The following is a 17,074-nucleotide window of genomic DNA, read 5'->3' on the forward strand; positions in this document are numbered from 1 at the left end:
TTTTCTATAACATACTAATCCTCCAAATCCATTTATTTCTGAAAATTGCAGCAAAAGCAAATGTTGTACATTCCCTTTAAGAGACATTGTTTCATTTTCCTTGAAAAAGAATGTTGTCTGATTGACTGCTTCAAATCCATCCTTAAATTATTCCGTAGAAATTATCCTTAGCTGCCCCACGAGTGTCATGTGAATGTACTGATGAAGACAACGTAAACATGTTATTGGATTTTACTGAAAGTAATTCATGTTAAAATTTAAGCATAAATTTACGCAAGTTGAAGTTATACAGGTCATTGAATTTCAGTATTTGGGGGATTCTGGCTCAATGTTGGTGCATGTTCAGTTTAAGGAACGTCGACTAAGCCTTAGCTGGAGACAAACCGGAGTTTGAAAACATCCCATCATTTGTAAAAATGACAGTGACCATGTATAATTACTAGATGGCGCCCTAACATTTTCCTTCATTACAGATTCTCTTCTTGTTTTCGGATTGAAGAATGTCACCACGTTTATCTCACATGCATGGACCGTTTCACGAATACTGCCAAGCTTTGTGGTCACGTGGTAATCTCAGGGAAATTTACGTCCCGTCATACCATACTATCTCAATACCGAGCATGACTAGACATAATTTTCAATGAATGCCCCCTGAAAATACCACGTGACCACAAAGATGGCGGTATCTGTGAGCCGCTTATTTTTGTGACATTTATGTTTGGAACCAGTTCGCTTAAAATGAGTCTTTAGTGACGTCTTCAGGGCACGCGTTTATCTTTAAAAAAATTAAAATTTTAAAATTGTACCCAAAGTGGAGTGTTATTGGATCTACATTAGGCATTAAACCGAATAAAGTGAACAAAAATATATCCAAGCTCTTGTTCATGTTGTGGTGTTCTGCTTTGTCAGCTACAATTCATCTTTTTCTTCGCTCGACACTTTTCCAAATTGTTTACAATATTAGTCAGTTTGGTTGTCCAATAGGTCTCTCTCAAATGACATCATTTCCTACCGACCAGCAATGTGCATCGGCATTTTGAGCGTCAACTTCCATAACGCGCAAGGGCTGCTTCGTATTTCGAACACATTTTGAGCAACAAGCGCGTGTTTGGAACATTTTCAACACTGCGCAATGCGTACTTGATTGCGTAAAAAAAATCAGCAGTTGCAGTTCAACTACAGAGATGACAGTCTTTGAGAGAGCCCTATTGAACAAGTGAACAGTACGATTTGATGATCGACCTGAGCCGAATCATTATCAGCATCCAGACTCCAAACCGGTCTTAAACATAGTGTTTAATGCCGGCCAAGCACATATTTATTCCCATTCATAAATGTGATTTTGTCCAACAAGTTTACTTCATGGTTTTTGAAACACCCCTCTTGCTATGTTATGGTATGTTCCTCTCATGAGTAGTCGTAAACAACTCCTTATATGGAGATTGGCATGCACGCTGCACGTACTGCACGATGTGGTGCAGAATGCTGCTGTGCCGGTGTAGTTTGAATTTAGGACTATGAAATACGGACTCGCTAGTAGTATTGGGCATGCCTCACCCAGGATCAAACAAGTGATTGTGTAAAGGAGTTCAGAATTCCCAGCCCACATAAAGCAGGATTGACTGCCTTGGACTGTTTAAGTAACTTGATACAGCTGTGCTTTGATATGACTCCGGGTGGGTGATAAAACAGCTGTGACCACAACATGCCTGCTTTGTCTGTTGACCAAGTTGACTAGTCACAGTGCTTGCTTGACAAACGATATGACTGCTGGTGACTAGCCTTTGTTAAAAGCACAGCAGGGAAAGTGGAAGTGAGTTTTGACTTTTTGCGACTGTTTGTAGCAGGAGGGTTAATCGACAGCGAAGCTTCAGTCAGCTTTTTCATTGACTTCTTCAGAAGCCGTACCTTTTTTTTCAGTCTGAAAGTTCGTCGGCGCTCCTTCTTAAGCAGCTTGCTTAGCTTTCTTTCCCTTTTAGTAGGTGTGTGGACGTCAGTTTGGACGTGTCTGTGGATGTGTGTGTGGACGTCAGAGCGACCATCAGTGTGGCCTTCAGTGTGGCCGTCAGCGTGGCCTTCAGTGTGGCCGTCAGCGTGGCCTTCAGTGTGGCCGTCAGCGTGGCCTTCAGTGTGGCCGTCAGCGTGGCCTTCAGTGTGGCCGTCAGCGTGGTTGTCAGTGTGGCTGTTAGTGTGGCCATCAGGGTGGACATCAGTGAGTATGTCAGCAGGGCCATCAGTGTGGCCGTCAGCGTGGCCATCAGTGTGGCCATCAGTATGTACATCAGCTTGGCCATCAGTGTGGCCGTTAGTGTGGCCGTCAGAGTGGCCATCAGTGTGGCCGTCAGCGTGGACATCAGTGTGGACATCAGTGTGGTCAGCAGTGCCAGATGATTCCACTGAAGAGTCGACTAATTGTGTTTGTTTAGGAGCTTTGGAGTATGAATGCTCAGCCCGCACAGAGTAAGGTACTGCAACAAAACCAGACATTAGAATCACTCTCATGTCATGCAAAAAATAAGATGAGGCAAGCAAAACAATCCCATTTCCCAAATCTATGCCAAAGAAGACAATACATGAACATATATTCAGGGTGAGTAAAACAAGACATCCCTTTGTATAATTTTTTGTCTCACACAAAATTGGGAACGGTTATCAATTTTTCTCTTCAGCCAACAGTTGGTCTGGGTATTGACCACATTCAGTAACAGAGTTACTGATATGCAACAACAGGCCTTTCTTTGTGACTACCACAAAACACTACCAACACAATGTTCAGAATAGGCCTTTTTAATAGGCCATCTTTTTCGTGCGTAAAGTTTGCTTGAAGATAACTTTGTTGTCCCACTCGCGCTCGTGGAACACGGAAAATGTAGCACTTGCATATCTGCGTCCCACCATAGAGCTAGGACCCAGCTCTATGGTCCCACGTACCAAATTGAAAAATATTTTAAAATACCTTTGACTACCTGAGGTTTGACTTCTGATACCTCATATTTCTCCTTGAGAGGCCTGTGTTGAGGCGCCGGATGTTTGGGGGGATTTGGAACATTATCGAAGAGGGTTGGGACAGCATTCCAGTTGAGACGATTTTTGGCAGATTTGTTGGTAAACTGGTGAATTTCAAAGTGTAGAGAGCACAAGAGGCAGTTCAAGTGCACGTAGGACATTGGTCTCTTCAGCAGATCTTCCCGACAGGCGTTCTCGACCCATTTCAGACATCTGCAGAAAGTGAAAAATGGGAGATGCACAAATTCATTTTGGGAGGTTTTTCCTAAGAACTTATTTTTTCAATCAAAGGGGCCTTGGCCTACTAAATTAGTAATTAACCCTCCTACTATTTAAGAGGTCACCAATGGTCAAAATGTTTGTATCTCACCTCCTGGCATACCGTGTACAAACCAATGGGGGTCTTGACCAATATTGACCCAAGTAATAACAAGGCTGACAATGCATGTTTCCATAGGAGGTTAATACAGTGCTGTTCACAATCTAGAAAATATAATAATATCTCACATGTCTGAGTATCATCAGGCGTGGATCCAGAATGGGGGGGGGTGCCCTACTTAAGAAATTTCTCAACTTTCCATAGCCCCATAAATGTGTCAAATTTATGGATTACGGAGGTCTTCCGTAAATAAAGGGGAAAGAATTCCATACTGGGCCACCACTCAGACCTCCTGCACTAAGTCTATGGGCCATGACAGATATTGGTACTTCTCAGGTCATAAGGGAATATTATTAATGAGTGGTGGCCCAGTATGGAACTCTTTCCATCATTGCCCATAGGCTAATCAGAAAGCGCTGACTTTTTCAGATGTCTATTTTTCTGTTGCAGTATCCCTCTGGTGATCCTCCTCACCTCCCTTGTTCTTATAGTCACATTTTGTCTTGTTTGTTACAGGTTGTTTGTTCCAGGTTGTTCTAACTGTTGCTATCTGTTCTCAGCAATGTTTTATCTACTGTTTTCATCCACAGGTTTTTACTTCCCATTTGTTTTCTCTCCTTTTTTTGAACTACCTTTCTCTCCCTCTCCCCATCATTGACTTTGTCCTTTGTGTTCCCCACCTCTTGTGGTCAACCATCCCCTTCCCCCAATCCCCCTCCCTTTTGTTACCCTCCTTTCTGTTCAGCCGCCTGCTTTCTCTGTGTGTTTTCCTCTGCATCATCTATTTCCACTTGACTGCTTTTGTTACATCAGTAATGTATACATGTACCTGTTTATGTTTATAGTCTTGTCATTTAGCCTTCGAGAAAGACTCTGCTAGGGTCGAAACGTCAGGCCACTTTTAAACTATTTTTTTGCATGTCTATTTTTCGTGAAATTTCCAGATTCCTTTTTGCACGCATTTGCGTATCAACATTTCATAAAGATTTCCATATACGAAGTTCACTAATTTTCCTCTGTATTGACTAACAAGCCCCCAGATAGCAATTTCATGTCATCAAAGTCAATTTGAGCAGTGAGAAAATACAAGCATTTTCTTAGAAAACACTTAGAATTTTTCAGTCCAATCTCATACTGTTTACTTTGTACACAGGGTGTTGAGTGAACTTCGTATATATGGAAATCTTTCCCAACATTTCAACATGAAATTTCACGAAAAATAGACATCTGAAAAAGGCAGCACTTTCTGATTTAGGCCTATAGCCTATAGGTGAGTATGCATTTCCTAAAATAGACCCGTGAACGTGGCTTGTAAACTACGCCACATTCACGGGTCTACTTTCTAAAGCAAAAATAAACTATATAGCCTAGGCCTAGGGCCTGAACAAAGCCTAAATGTGAAAATCAAAATTTGACAAAGTTCGACATGTTTTTGTACATGTTCCAAGTGTGGCCTTTAATCATGTTTATTTACGGAGGTAGGCCTAGTCCAGCAAATTGGCAACACACAGACTTTGTACACAACCGCTGAAGTGGTGGTGTCAATGTCAGGCTGCAACATTTTCCCCAGAAATGATTTCCTATTTTCTTGACAATAAATTTATTACTATAATAGTAATACTATATAGGATTTTTAGGCATTTCAACTTTAGTTCCAGAATTTCGATTGTCTCCACGAAGTCACGGTGACGTCTAGAAACTCTAGATAGATTCATGTGCTACAGTCTTTCCTTGGTCAGTGTTGGTTTTTGTGCCCAAAAGTTACCGTTTTACCGTTTACCGCTTTTGAATTCCGAATTTTGCCGCTCAATCGTCATGCTCAAATAAAAAGTAAATAAATCAGTTTCTTAATTACCTTTCCTCGTTCGATGGAAATCTAAAGAAAGACAAATCTGGTCTTTTTGTCTGCCGATTGGTGCATTTTATTGCCGAACAGCTGGTTTTTAAAAGCCCCCTATTCGAAGAAGGCCTAGGCCACCGCGCCATTGTACATTTTTTGCTTCCTAAAATGGCGGCGGGGTGACCGTAAGGTCATGGCCAAATTCTGCTAAATGCACTTAAAAAATCTGTCAGATTTATCAAAAATCTGCCAAATTCCACCGAATTACTCGAATAAACACTTAAACAAATGCAGATGTTGTAATATTGCCTTAATTAAGGTTCAAATTACATTATGAACAATCTATAGTCTTATAAAGAAGTTATGATATTGCATAAAAATTTCAGGCAAAACGGCAGGATTGTTTCCTACCTCCATGGTTTCACCATTCCCAGGAACCTCTGCACTGCACCTCCAGTCCAGTCAACCTGCCCTACTTTGCAACTGCAAGGGTTTGATTGAAACGATTGAAGCTTTTTAAAAAAAAAATTTCCAAATTGGCTGTTTTTCTTGTCAAATATCCATTTTTGCAGAATTACGCCAGAAATTTGCCAAAAAAATCCATTCTGTCACCTGACTCATTTTTTTTTAAAAGCTGTCAAAATTAGCCGAAAATCGGCTAAAACGGTCACATGAATGGCGGTCGAAGATCAGGGTGACCGTAGGGTAATGTCAAAATTCTGCTAGATGCGCTTCGATCAAAATTGGCTTAGATTTAAAGGAAAGATACAACATTTGCAAACATCAAAAAACGAAATGATCAAATTATCAAGAAATATGTTACTGGATTGTTAGGGAATGACTGTCCAAAGCATCCTGTAAAATCGTGGCTCCTGGTGTTTAAAACTAATCAGCTGTAATGTTTTTCAAATGTTCCGTATTTTTCGGTTAGATCACCAATTTCACAGAATTCTGCTCTGGAATCTGCTAAAAAAATAATTCTGCTGATCTGTCAAACCCTTTCCTAAGGCCAAAAAAAAAAGTCTCCGGTTTCTGGTATGCGCGCGCGTCGCCGTAGCCATGCGCGTCGGCAAAATGAAACAGTTTTTTTTTTCAATGAAAGATGATGTCTCAAAATCGCCAAACTCACTGGTTTGACTGAAATCCTGCTGCTGCACAATTTTAACGTGTTTTTAGATAGGGTTATGATCGAGAATATGCTTTATGTGGCCTCTCTGGTCTCCCATAATATTTGCACTAAGTTTAGTCGGGCACCATTTGCAGTCATCAGCCGACATTTGAAGCAAAAAAAACAGGTAAAAAAAAAAAAAAGCCGCGTCGCCGCACCACTTTTTTGGGCAAGCTCCATTGGCCTTATATAGACAAACTCGTTTTTCTTTCCCATTTTTTCGCTGTACAAAATAAGAAAAATTCTGTCAATTAAGCCAAAATTCCGTTAAAACGGTCACCATGACGAAGATACAACGTACACACGCATGTGTTTCACTTTTTTTTTTTACACCTTCCAAATTTTATACAACAATTTTTGTACAGTTGGTAGGTTACAAATGAGTCAATTACTTTACATTAGAAATCCACTAACTTAGAACTCACTCTTCTGTTTCAATTGTTACTAAAATTATTCTTGGTTTGGGAATTTCTCCAGGCGCAGATAATAAAATGCGACCCCCCCCCCCCGACACCCCAAATTCCTTTGCTATTAATATTGTCCGCCTTGCACAAAATACGTACAGAGCCAGCTTGGTGAGGGGTTAAATGTACATTATTTTGTGATATAGTGTTAATAATGGTTGGATTTGAACAGCGCCCCCATTGAAAGTATGGTATGAGCGCCCCCCCCCCCTTTGATTTTACGGTGGACAAGTGACCGAACAGCGCCCCCATTGAAAGTATGGTATGACTATGAGCTCCCCCATTTCATTTTTTTGCCGATAAAAACCCCACCATGCAAACATTCCGGGATCCGCCCCTATTCTCATGCTTGGCGCACCCAGGATTTGGCTGTAATAATAATTTTGTAAATTAGTACACAAACTAGGTCACAAAATTTCACAAAATTTAATTTTGAAAAAAGGGTTGATATGAGCATGGAGGAATTCTTATTCCTCCATGGTCGGATATCGGGCTAAAACATTGGTGTGCATTAATTGCTCATCAGGACCTACAAGCACAGCATTTTTTATCAAAATCGGAAGCCATGAGGTAAAAAACTGCGTTGGTCTGACCATAGTCTAACATGGATCGAATGACCCTACTGACGAAATAGTCAACTCCACCCACCTAGCGGGTGCCGCGTGAAGCGCGGCATCCCACGGCGCGGTCGTCTCTGAAAAGTAGAGCGCCCTCTGTGGATGTTTCAGCATCAGACGCGGAGAATAAAAACGTGAGTATCTTGACAGTTTTTTCTCCCAAATTTCTCAATTTTCCAATAGAGGAATGTTACTTACACTAGAAGTTAGGCGGGGAACAAATACTCCTGATGTTATAGGTGTATTTATTGCAGTAAACAAGAAGAACCGCACGTCAAAATATGAGAAATAGACTGGGATTTCGTTTTCGAAACATTGTCGAAAATTTCATGTTCGTAAATTAGGCTATAGCTCAACCTCGTCCCCAGTGCTTACTTTATTTCCAACCTCATTTCAATCAAAATAGTAAGCCTCCAACCTCGTCCCCAGGACGTCGAGCAGTTCTGTACGCGCCCACCACTACCTGCTCTCTCACCCTGGAATTGGATCATTTGCATGTGCAAGATTTTTGAAGTAATCGTAATGCAAATGAGGAAAAAGTTCCGTACTCGATCGCCACTTTTTTCAATTAATTTTGTAGCGCCAAAAGTTACATCTTTTATGGTTATTCCTCCACTTTCCCTCCTCTACTCTCACCCTCTCCTAGCTCCTTCCCTTAATTTCTATTAAATCAGTCACTTACTTCACCGAGATTCGAACCACGGACGCTTGCTTGATACACGAGACTCTTAACCGCTAGGCCGCGCACGATCGCTGTTGCAATGATCAATCTTTGGACGTATTTGGAGTATCCATTGAAATAAACTAAATATTCATGAGAAAATAAATATTCATAATGACGTATTGCACTATCAATTGGCCGGCTCATGCGACGTCATGGTTGTCGATGTCATGCGTATAACGTACCGCTGTCTTTCAGCCACTACAATCAGTTTTGACCGGCTGCTTCAAGTTAGTTCTGCACGACGTGTGCATCCAAAATGTGAGGTGAAAATTGATATGTTTGGCGGAGGTTAAAGTGGCGATCGAGTATGGACATTTTCCCGTAAATGATACTTCCACTGTTCCAAAACTGTTATACCATGCAACATATGGGACCAAAAAAATTGGACTGGTACGTGTGTAGCTACATACACTCTACATAAAAACCAGAATAAAGCGCTCTCATCAGACAAAAAAAAAACTATGCTGCACAAAATACCCATGTCTACGTACTAGTACCCGTTGTCTATAATTCCAGAAAAAAAGACTACATGTACCGGTACATCTACATAATTATGTCGTGCGCCATTCAAAAAGTCTACAGGCATCTATCCTGTACAGAAAAAGTCTACAGGCATCTATCCTGTACAGAAAAAGTCTACAGACATCTACCCTGTACAGAAAAAGTCTACACGCATCTACACTGTACAGAAAAAGTCTACACACATCTACACTGTACAGTAAGAAGTCTACAGGCATCTACACTGTACAGAAATAGTCTACAGACATCTACACTGTACAGAAAAAGTCTACACGCACTACACTGTACAGAAAAAGTCTACATGCATCTACACTGTACAAAAAAAAAGTCTACAGGCATCTACACTAATGATGTGCATCGGGTCGGGTTGACCAGGCCAAACCGACCCGAATCATTAGAAATATAAACCGAATCCGAACCGAAACCGATCTTAACTCCCTCAAACTGACTCGACAAAAAGGAAGGTAAAACCGACCCGACCCGAAAAAACCCGAAAAAAAACCCAAATACCTTGCTTGGACAAAGTGATCACTTTTTTGGTGCCTGCCCTTACCCACGTGGCATGAATTCTTTTGCAAAACCATCGTCTCTCTCTGTGTGTCATACTCAGTGGGTTGATCGAGAGTAACTCCGCTTATTGAACAAACGCATGGTATCATCACGCGGTATCATGAAAACTGTTACAATGTATCTATTTCACTGTCAGTCCCATCCGGCTGGAGAAATTAATACCGTGGGAACTTGATAGTGCGCTCGGTGGCCACACCACACTAGGGCTGCGGTCACAGTGACTGTCAATAATGTTGCATCACCTAAATTTCTCAACTGTTTCGGTTTATTTCGTTTTTTTCAAAAGATGGCTAAACCGCCCAGAGGTTGGTTTCGGTTTCGGGTCGAGTTTGCACATCATTAATCTACACTGATCAAAAAAGGTCTACACATATCTACCCTGTAGAAACAAAATCTAGATGCATCCGACCTGCGCACCAAAAAAGTCTACACGTATTTACCCTGTACAAAAAAGGTCTACATACCCTGTAGAAACAACACACATGGGTAGATGCGTGTAGACCAATTGTGTGCAGTGTAGATGCGTGTAGACCTTTTTTTCTACAGTGTAGATGCGTGTAGACATTTTTTTCTACAGTGTAGATGCGTGTAGACATTTTTTTCTACAGTGTAGATGCGTGTAGACTATTTTTGTGCAGGGTAGATGCGTGTAGACTTTTTTTTCTACAGTGTAGATGCGTGTAGACTTTTTTGTGTGCAGGGTAGATGCGTGTAGACTTTTTTGTGTGCAGGGTAGATGCGTGTAGACTTTTTTTGTGAAGGGGTAGATGCGTGTAGACTTTTTTCTGTACAGTGTAGATGTGTGAAGACCCTTCTTTTGTACAGTGTAGATGCGTGTAGACTTTTTTTGTACAGTGTAGATGCGTGTAGACTTTTTTGGTTCAGGTCATATGCATCTGTACTTTGTTTCTACAGGGTCGATGCGTATAGACCTTTTTTTGTACAGAGTAGATGCGTGTAGACTTTTTCTGTACAGGGTAGATGCGTGTAGGCTTTTTCTGTACAGGGTAGATGCGTGTAGGCTTTTTCTGTACAGGGTAGATACGTATAGACCTTTTTTTGTGCAGGGTAGATGCATGTAGACTTTTTCTGTACAGGGTAGATGCGTGTAGGCTTTTTCTGTACAGGGTAGATGCCTGTAGACTTTTTTAACTGTTTGGCGCACGACATAATTTGAAATAAAAATGTACTTTTCTTTGAGCAGATAGTTCAGCAACATGTCTCACTACTCACGAGCTGATCTGGACTGCAAGGTTTACGTCGGTAACCTTGGCGACTCGGCCGGCCGACGTGAACTGGAGAATGCCTTCATGAAATTTGGTCCCCTCAAGAATGTCTGGGTTGCCAGGAACCCGTCGGGCTTTGCTTTCGTCGAATTTGAAGACCCGAGGGATGCCGAAGATTCAGTGAAGGCTTTGGATGGACAGTAAGTTAACGCTCATCCTCCTAGAATGCTTGAAAATACATCAGATGTTAAACCAAGTAAAGAGTATACCATTTTCTCATCACTGCCCGCCTCCTTTTAAAAAAAAAATTGTATTCATACATTTGGAATATATTTTGCAACTTTTGTAATATACATAGTTTCTTTATTTGTTTCCAACAAAATTGTAGCTATGTTGAGGGGATGATGACTCCTTCGGACACAATTTATTTATCAGCAAGAAAGTAGAGAAAATGGAAGAATCCATCCGCCATCTTGGAAAATTTTGAGAGGGAAAAGAAAGGAGTAGCCTTATTCCCAGACAAGAAACTAGTCACTGTTTTTACTTACGTCGGACTTGATGTCCCTTGAAAGTTAAGAAATCAAAGAATGTGTCAATGGTTCCTGACTTGCTGGAGAATTTTGGAGGAAGGGTCTAAGAAACGATGCCTGGGGGTTAAAGGATCACCTGACCCTCAAGGCCTTTTAGCACAGAGGATGCCTCCCCTTCCCTCTTGCCTCAGAATCAGGCAAGACTTTCATTTCGACCTCAATTTTCCTCAAAAATTCCTCGTTAAGCATAGACTAGCAATAAACCAGTTCGGCATTTCAATGACCCGAGGTCATTCGGGATAACATCGCTGATGTGATGTTACCGGATGTAACAGGCAAGTCCATTCTGCTGGTAATTTACGCGCAAGTGTCGTGTGCCCGCGTTCATGCGCCTTTGAAACGTTTGATTATCCCAAATGACAGTGACCAATATCATTATGCACATGCGCAGTTGAAATACCGAACTGGCTTATTGTTGGGCCAGAATAATCCTCTGAACTGATGACGTCACACTTTGTTTACACGTGTGCTTTCTTACGGGAACCTGATGGAGACGACCGTTTCGTATCCCCATACTCATGTGCATGAGTAAACAAAGTGTGACGTCATCAGTACAGAGGCTTCTTCTACAGTTAGCAGAGCCATGATATACGCCCCTTGCTCGCAGACATAAGGTGCACTGTTTCTTCTCTTTTAGCACTCTGTGCGGCCACCGCGCCATTGTAGAGATGTCCAACGGGGAGAAACGTGACAGGAGGCGGGGCCGCGGCCCGCGTCAGGCCAGCTACGATGATAAGTGCTACTCTTGCGGAGAGCGGGGGCACTTCGCACGGGAATGCAGGCAGAAATATGGCGGTCGGTATAGTGGCGGCGGCTCTTCCAGCCGACGCCGACCGGCCCGAAGATCAAGGTAAGACCCAAGTCCTCTTGGCTAAGGATTCCCTCTAAATGAGCCATATTTCTCTGTGGTTCATTACCCATTTTAACCTTAACCATAACAGTCTAACAGGTTTTTTTAACAATACATATCCTAAATACTGAAAACACAATATGTATTTATCTATAAACAGTTATTGGACCACCCGGAGTTCGATACATTTGCCTTTTTTTATGTTTTCGAATTCTTGACGATACTTCTGTGTTCTTTTCTATTTCTCATGAACAGTGTCTTCAAAATGGCCACTGGACACAGTGCTTTGTTAAACGATAAAATATTTAGTTGTGTTGACACTTAAGATGATTGTTTTCATTGTTTTTTCCCCATTTCTCCATTCATCCAGGTAATTTTTTTAAACCTGTGTTTCTCAGAAAAAAATTGACAAAATTTGGGAAGAATATTTCTTCTCTCCTGAGACGTTCAGGTCAGCCTGTAGGATGTCACAAAAGTACCCCAAAAACACCAAAAAAAGAAGCTAGCCTTCATTACTAGCAGATCCCAGGGTATTTAAACTGAAAACTTTCCATAAACAAATCCAACAATTTGGCTGTAAATCACTTGACTTTTCCTTTTACTTGAAACAAACTTGGTTCATGCAATAAATGAAGAGTTGGGTCTACGTTCCCTGATCAATCACAAATCCTGCAAAACGAAGTGTTGGAGTTTGACAGATGCGGAGTTGTAAGAGCTACTTCATGACCTCTGTTGAACCTTAAAACCTCAAAATTACAACTGCCTGAAAATTGGTATTCTTAAATTTACATTTCAAAAAAAAAAAAAAAATACATGTAAGCAGGAAGAATCAGAGAATTTGTTTAAGGTTTTAAATATTTTTTTATTGGTTTCATTTTTAAAAAATTATTATTGAAAGTGGCAGACCCAGCACCATTGTCATTCCTTAGGGCTTTTTCTTCGGTTGAGGGTTGGGGTAAACGGAATTTGTCAACTTCATAAGTTTTACAAGAACTTATTGACAATCCATAATGCTTCATTTTTCTGATTTTAAACTCGGAAGAGCAAGGGGTGAAAACCCTGAAAGATATAAATCAGACAAAATAAACCGGGAATTGAAGATAAATTGCACGCTATTTTGAATGGCTGAGAAAATTGTGCTATTTAATTTAACAAGCATAACGAGGTCTTCAAATAAGAAAGATCTGTGCTTTAAAAAAAAATGAATAAAACGGATGTTAAGCTAGGACAAGGAATTTTAATGTAAAATTGGGTTTTTTATCTTCCAATTGTTGGGAGGAAAAAAAATCAGAATTATTTTCATCATTTTGTGTTTACACTCGCCCCCTTTTTGCAGGATTCCCCAATCACCATTAACATGGCACATGATCGGCATGTGATCGCCACGTTGTGCCCCATGTGATCAGCATGTGGTCCCTCAGTCATGTGATCTGCCTGTGCACCAATCAGAAATCGGCCCGTCCCACAAGTTGTCTGTCGGTCGGCCAAACCAGCACTGCAGGCCACAAAATGCCAACCAGGGCAGGCGCGTCTCAGCTCGTTTCACAAAATTAGCCCAGCACACAAAGTTGCGACCCTACGGCACGTCCAAAATTCGACCCGCCCAAGCCACGATACTGGGGGCGGTATTCGTCAAGGGTTTCAAATGGTGGAAAATCAACCAAGATTCATGTCAGCTTTTATCAAACGGCATCAACTGCCCCACTAGCACTCCATGGCTGCACCAGCAATTCAAAACCCCCCAAAATGAGCATCGCTTCAGTCGACGTTCGCCAATAGTTTCACATACACCAAATTGAGCACTCGTCTCTGCTCATCTGTATGAGGTTGTTGTACAAACTTTATTACTTGTATGTAGTTTGTTTTTTTCTTAAAGGAAGGTATTGCATTGGTAGTCTTTGTTGCGAAACTTGGATTTGAGATACTTGTGTATTTGCAAGTAGTAGCTGGCACAGTATCCCAGCTGATGTGCATTTGAGAACAATAATGTTTCCATTTTTCTTTCATGAGATTATTTACCCTTTATCATCACTTTTTTTCCAGTGCCTCACTGAAGAATAATTTAACCCCTAATTCCTCGGTCTACAAACCTCACTTCGGAATCCTCCAAAACTGCCAATAATTCAAAAAAAAAATTTGCTTCTTAATAAAAAATCCTTCAAAGTCCTCCAGTTCACAATGTTGGTTTTTGCGAAATTCCTTCAGACAGGATTCCATTAAATTAAACACATGCATCAATGTGAACTAAATCTATGAAAATCTTACAAAAATGAGACATTTTCAAGGATTTGGGGTGGTGAGGGTTCACCACCAGTGTTCAAAGAAGTTCCTGTGTGTTACCCATAATTAATTGGTTACACTTGTTTTTACTACAGTGTTGAATCTCAAGATTGGTATTACGATGGGTGGTGGTTGAGTAATGTCAGAGTTTTGTGAGTTTTCACCAGGATTTCTGTCTCATTTTATGATTTGCCCCAGGTCCCGCTCTCGTGATCGTAGCTACTCCCCTCGGAGGAACTCGGATCGCAGCAGGTCTCGCAGCCGCAGCCGTGGCCGAAGCCACAGCCGCAGCCGAAGGTATGCGTATAGCCATCAGTACAAATGTAGCCATAGTCTTATCGTTACTGACATTCCATGCAGTGTACGGTGCCAGAGTTAATAAAATAGTGATCAAATAATGATCATGTGACCTAATATTGCTGCCCTCTTCAGTGGCAACCAGAAGTACAATGTTCCGTGCTACCCTTACATTGATGTTTGACTTCAGCCGATTAAGTTTGGTACAGATGTCAACTTATGTACCATAAGATGAAAAAACCTCAACAAATAACCTTGTAGAATTTCTCTATGGGCTCAGTGTACAAGTACATGTACATGTACCCCCTTTACAGTAATAGGAAGATATAAGAGACTACCGGGAGAGACATTCTTGTCATTGACAACTGATGCTCAGGCAAAGACACCATGGCTTTCTGCACATTCAGGATTAAAAAGTTGGGTTTCCTTAGAGCTATTCATGTTGTCTCGTCCTTGGGCTGTCCCAAGTGGTTTTCTTTGTTCTTGCTTCAAGCCTGTTCATTACTGGTCATGAAACCACAGAATCATCAAAAGTGTCCAAGCTCACATGCCTCAAGAAAACTATGAAGAGGATATGATGAGAAATGTTCAATTTCTGGAGTGGGGAAAAATTTCATATGAATACTCTGGGTAAAATCAACAGTATTATAGAAAGAAAACCTTATTCACTTGTCCGGTGGGATTCAAACACGGTACACAGAGTTGAAAGTCTAGAGAACGTAGCGATCGACCAATCCGATACCCTGCATTCATTCATTCGTTGCTTGTGATTCTCTTACAGCCGATCTTACTCCAAAGGACGCCGCCACAGCCGAAGCTCATCTAGGGATTAGAACCACGGACCAGCCAAGTGGTGGACAGGAGGACACACCCATGTACATTAACAATGCTTGAATTTTTATCCTGGTGTAAACCTCCCATGATAAAGAAAGAAAATCTTCAACTAGAGAGGCATTTAAGTCCTGCTCATTCTTTGTTATCTAATCGAGATTGTGAGATCCTTATTTCAGCGGTATATTTAGATGCACAAGTCACTTTTGTATTGACACTATTGGCTTGCTTATTATCTTATGAAATAATAATAATTGAGTACATGTAATGAGATTCATAAAGTCTCGATAAATGTATAAACTGCCTCGTAGCGGAAAGGTTTTCTCACCAAGATAGTTCAGGCATGCAACTTATCCTCGGATCAGCTGATTTCCTCTTTTTTTACTTCCCATGTGTGCCATTGAAAATAGAAAAACACTGTACAAAGTCTGGGAAAAATTTGAATTTCCTCTTTTTATTTGTGATTTCCCAGTTGCATGCCTGATAGTTCTGTTTAAGCACATGACTTTATTTTTAATTCTTATTTGTGTTTCAGTAATAAGCATAATTATACTTTACATAATACATGGAAATGTTCTAAGTAACCATTCCTTTCGACCCTTTACTTAAATTCATGAGAAGCTCCTCTTTTTACATATTATTGTGGGACTTAAACCTCCATTGTTCATTTTCATGCTCCAAACTTTCTGAAATTAGAGGATTTGGTCTCTTATACTGAAGCAGAAAGTGAAGATGTCTTTGAATATCTAGGATTGCGACATGGAGTCAATTTGACTTCTGTCAAACTTTACAAAACCACTCTGTTCATTGAACGTACAACTGCAGAACAAAAACCTGTCAATAGATAATTCTGTTTTCACAAACTGCAATGTCTCTTCGTAAAAACCACGTAATCAATAATTTCATGCTTTGAGATCAGTGTTTTGGTATGTGCTGCATTAGTTAATTAGTTTTGCGCAAGCCTTTATTGTTTCCAAATTGTAGTTTTAGAATATTGTGGTTCATACAATGTATAATATTAATATAGTGTTTTTTTTAGCCTAACCCTACCGGTATCTTGGTGTCAAAGAACGAAAGTAGCTAGGGGACTTAAATATGTCCATTCACCCACCAGAACACTTTTTATTCAAGCTGCGTATTTTAGACTTTTTAAAATAAATAAATCAGTCACATTTGATCAAGTTTAGAGAAGGAGAAATACTTTTGTAGGTCAACACAACTTAAGTTGTCTGTAATTGTAAATATGTTTCTTGTCAAGACCTGGCCAAATCGATATAAAGTGCTGTTACATGTACTCAACTTGCTCTTACAGAGGTAGGCACGGACATTCTTCCCACACCCCGGCCCAATTTTATTCGGATATTTTCATTATTTTGGGCACGTTTTTGGAGGGGTGGGGCAAGAGTTATGAAGCTATTTTTGTGATGGGCCGGTTTCATTTTGTCCAAGTGTAAGTGTGAAATATTAAAATCGTCTCATTTAATCAGGAATGAATGGTGTCATTTATTTATTTTGCTGTGGTTAATAATAATCTCTTTAAAAACACCCAACCATTTACCATGTTTATGGGGCATTTCTTTTTGGGAGGGGGCTGGGAGTGCCTAGAACTATTTATGGAATGTAGCAAGCAAAATCTTGTGTGTTGTGCCGAATTCGTCAACAAAATGATGAAAATTGGGCCACCTTGCCAAAGGGTCTACGTATAGTGCGTGA

The 17,074-nt window shown here is 40.7% G+C and overlaps 2 protein-coding genes across 5 annotated transcripts; one reads left to right on the plus strand and one right to left on the minus strand.

The window, feature by feature from the left end:
- Positions 1-7,760, minus strand: LOC119724341 (prosolanapyrone synthase-like). Of its 3 annotated transcripts, none has more exons than XM_038195371.1 (3): positions 7,673-7,760; positions 2,957-3,219; positions 1-2,468 (listed from the first exon to the last, which is right to left on the minus strand). In XM_038195371.1, the coding sequence occupies exons 2-3, from the start codon at positions 3,165-3,167 to the stop codon at positions 1,735-1,737; spliced, it is 945 nt and encodes a 314-aa protein (XP_038051299.1). In that variant the 5' UTR covers positions 3,168-3,219; positions 7,673-7,760; the 3' UTR covers positions 1-1,734. The 3 variants fall into 3 exon arrangements, with proteins under 3 accessions (XP_038051299.1, XP_038051290.1, XP_038051282.1); XM_038195362.1 differs by lacking the exon at positions 7,673-7,760 and adding an exon at positions 5,637-5,726; XM_038195354.1 differs by lacking the exon at positions 7,673-7,760 and adding an exon at positions 5,241-5,419.
- Positions 7,472-16,851, plus strand: LOC119724376 (serine/arginine-rich splicing factor 3-like). 2 transcript variants are annotated; one of them, XM_038195401.1, is made up of 5 exons: positions 7,473-7,608; positions 10,492-10,713; positions 11,741-11,953; positions 14,432-14,530; positions 15,312-16,851. In XM_038195401.1, the coding sequence occupies exons 2-5, from the start codon at positions 10,505-10,507 to the stop codon at positions 15,361-15,363; spliced, it is 573 nt and encodes a 190-aa protein (XP_038051329.1). In that variant the 5' UTR covers positions 7,473-7,608; positions 10,492-10,504; the 3' UTR covers positions 15,364-16,851. The 2 variants fall into 2 exon arrangements, with proteins under 2 accessions (XP_038051338.1, XP_038051329.1); XM_038195410.1 differs by lacking the exons at positions 14,432-14,530; positions 15,312-16,851 and adding an exon at positions 13,290-13,779 and having other exon boundaries at positions 7,472-7,608.
- Positions 16,852-17,074: the final 223 nt, after the last annotated feature.

The sequence above is a fragment of the Patiria miniata genome, unplaced genomic scaffold (genome assembly GCF_015706575.1).
Source record: "Patiria miniata isolate m_02_andy unplaced genomic scaffold, ASM1570657v1 HiC_scaffold_1, whole genome shotgun sequence".
In the NCBI taxonomy this organism is placed as follows: Eukaryota; Metazoa; Echinodermata; class Asteroidea; order Valvatida; family Asterinidae; genus Patiria; species Patiria miniata.

What these genes read in the sequence shown, in the direction of transcription:
- LOC119724341 (XM_038195354.1), bottom strand. Translation starts at nt 5,371, where the DNA reads ATGGCGCGGTGGCCTAGGCCTTCTTCGAATAGGGGGCTTTTAAAAACC. An exon ending in TTTCCATCGAACGAGGAAAG is followed by an intron (nt 3,220 to 5,240) that starts GTAATTAAGAAA and finishes CACTTTCTGCAG; the next exon opens with ATGTCTGAAATGGGTCGAGA. An exon ending in CAAACCTCAGGTAGTCAAAG is followed by an intron (nt 2,469 to 2,956) that starts GTATTTTAAAAT and finishes GTTTTGTTGCAG; the next exon opens with TACCTTACTCTGTGCGGGCT.
- LOC119724376 (XM_038195401.1), top strand. Translation starts at nt 10,505, where the DNA reads ATGTCTCACTACTCACGAGCTGATCTGGACTGCAAGGTTTACGTCGGT. An exon ending in CGACCGGCCCGAAGATCAAG is followed by an intron (nt 11,954 to 14,431) that starts GTAAGACCCAAG and finishes GATTTGCCCCAG; the next exon opens with GTCCCGCTCTCGTGATCGTA. An exon ending in AGCCACAGCCGCAGCCGAAG is followed by an intron (nt 14,531 to 15,311) that starts GTATGCGTATAG and finishes ATTCTCTTACAG; the next exon opens with CCGATCTTACTCCAAAGGAC.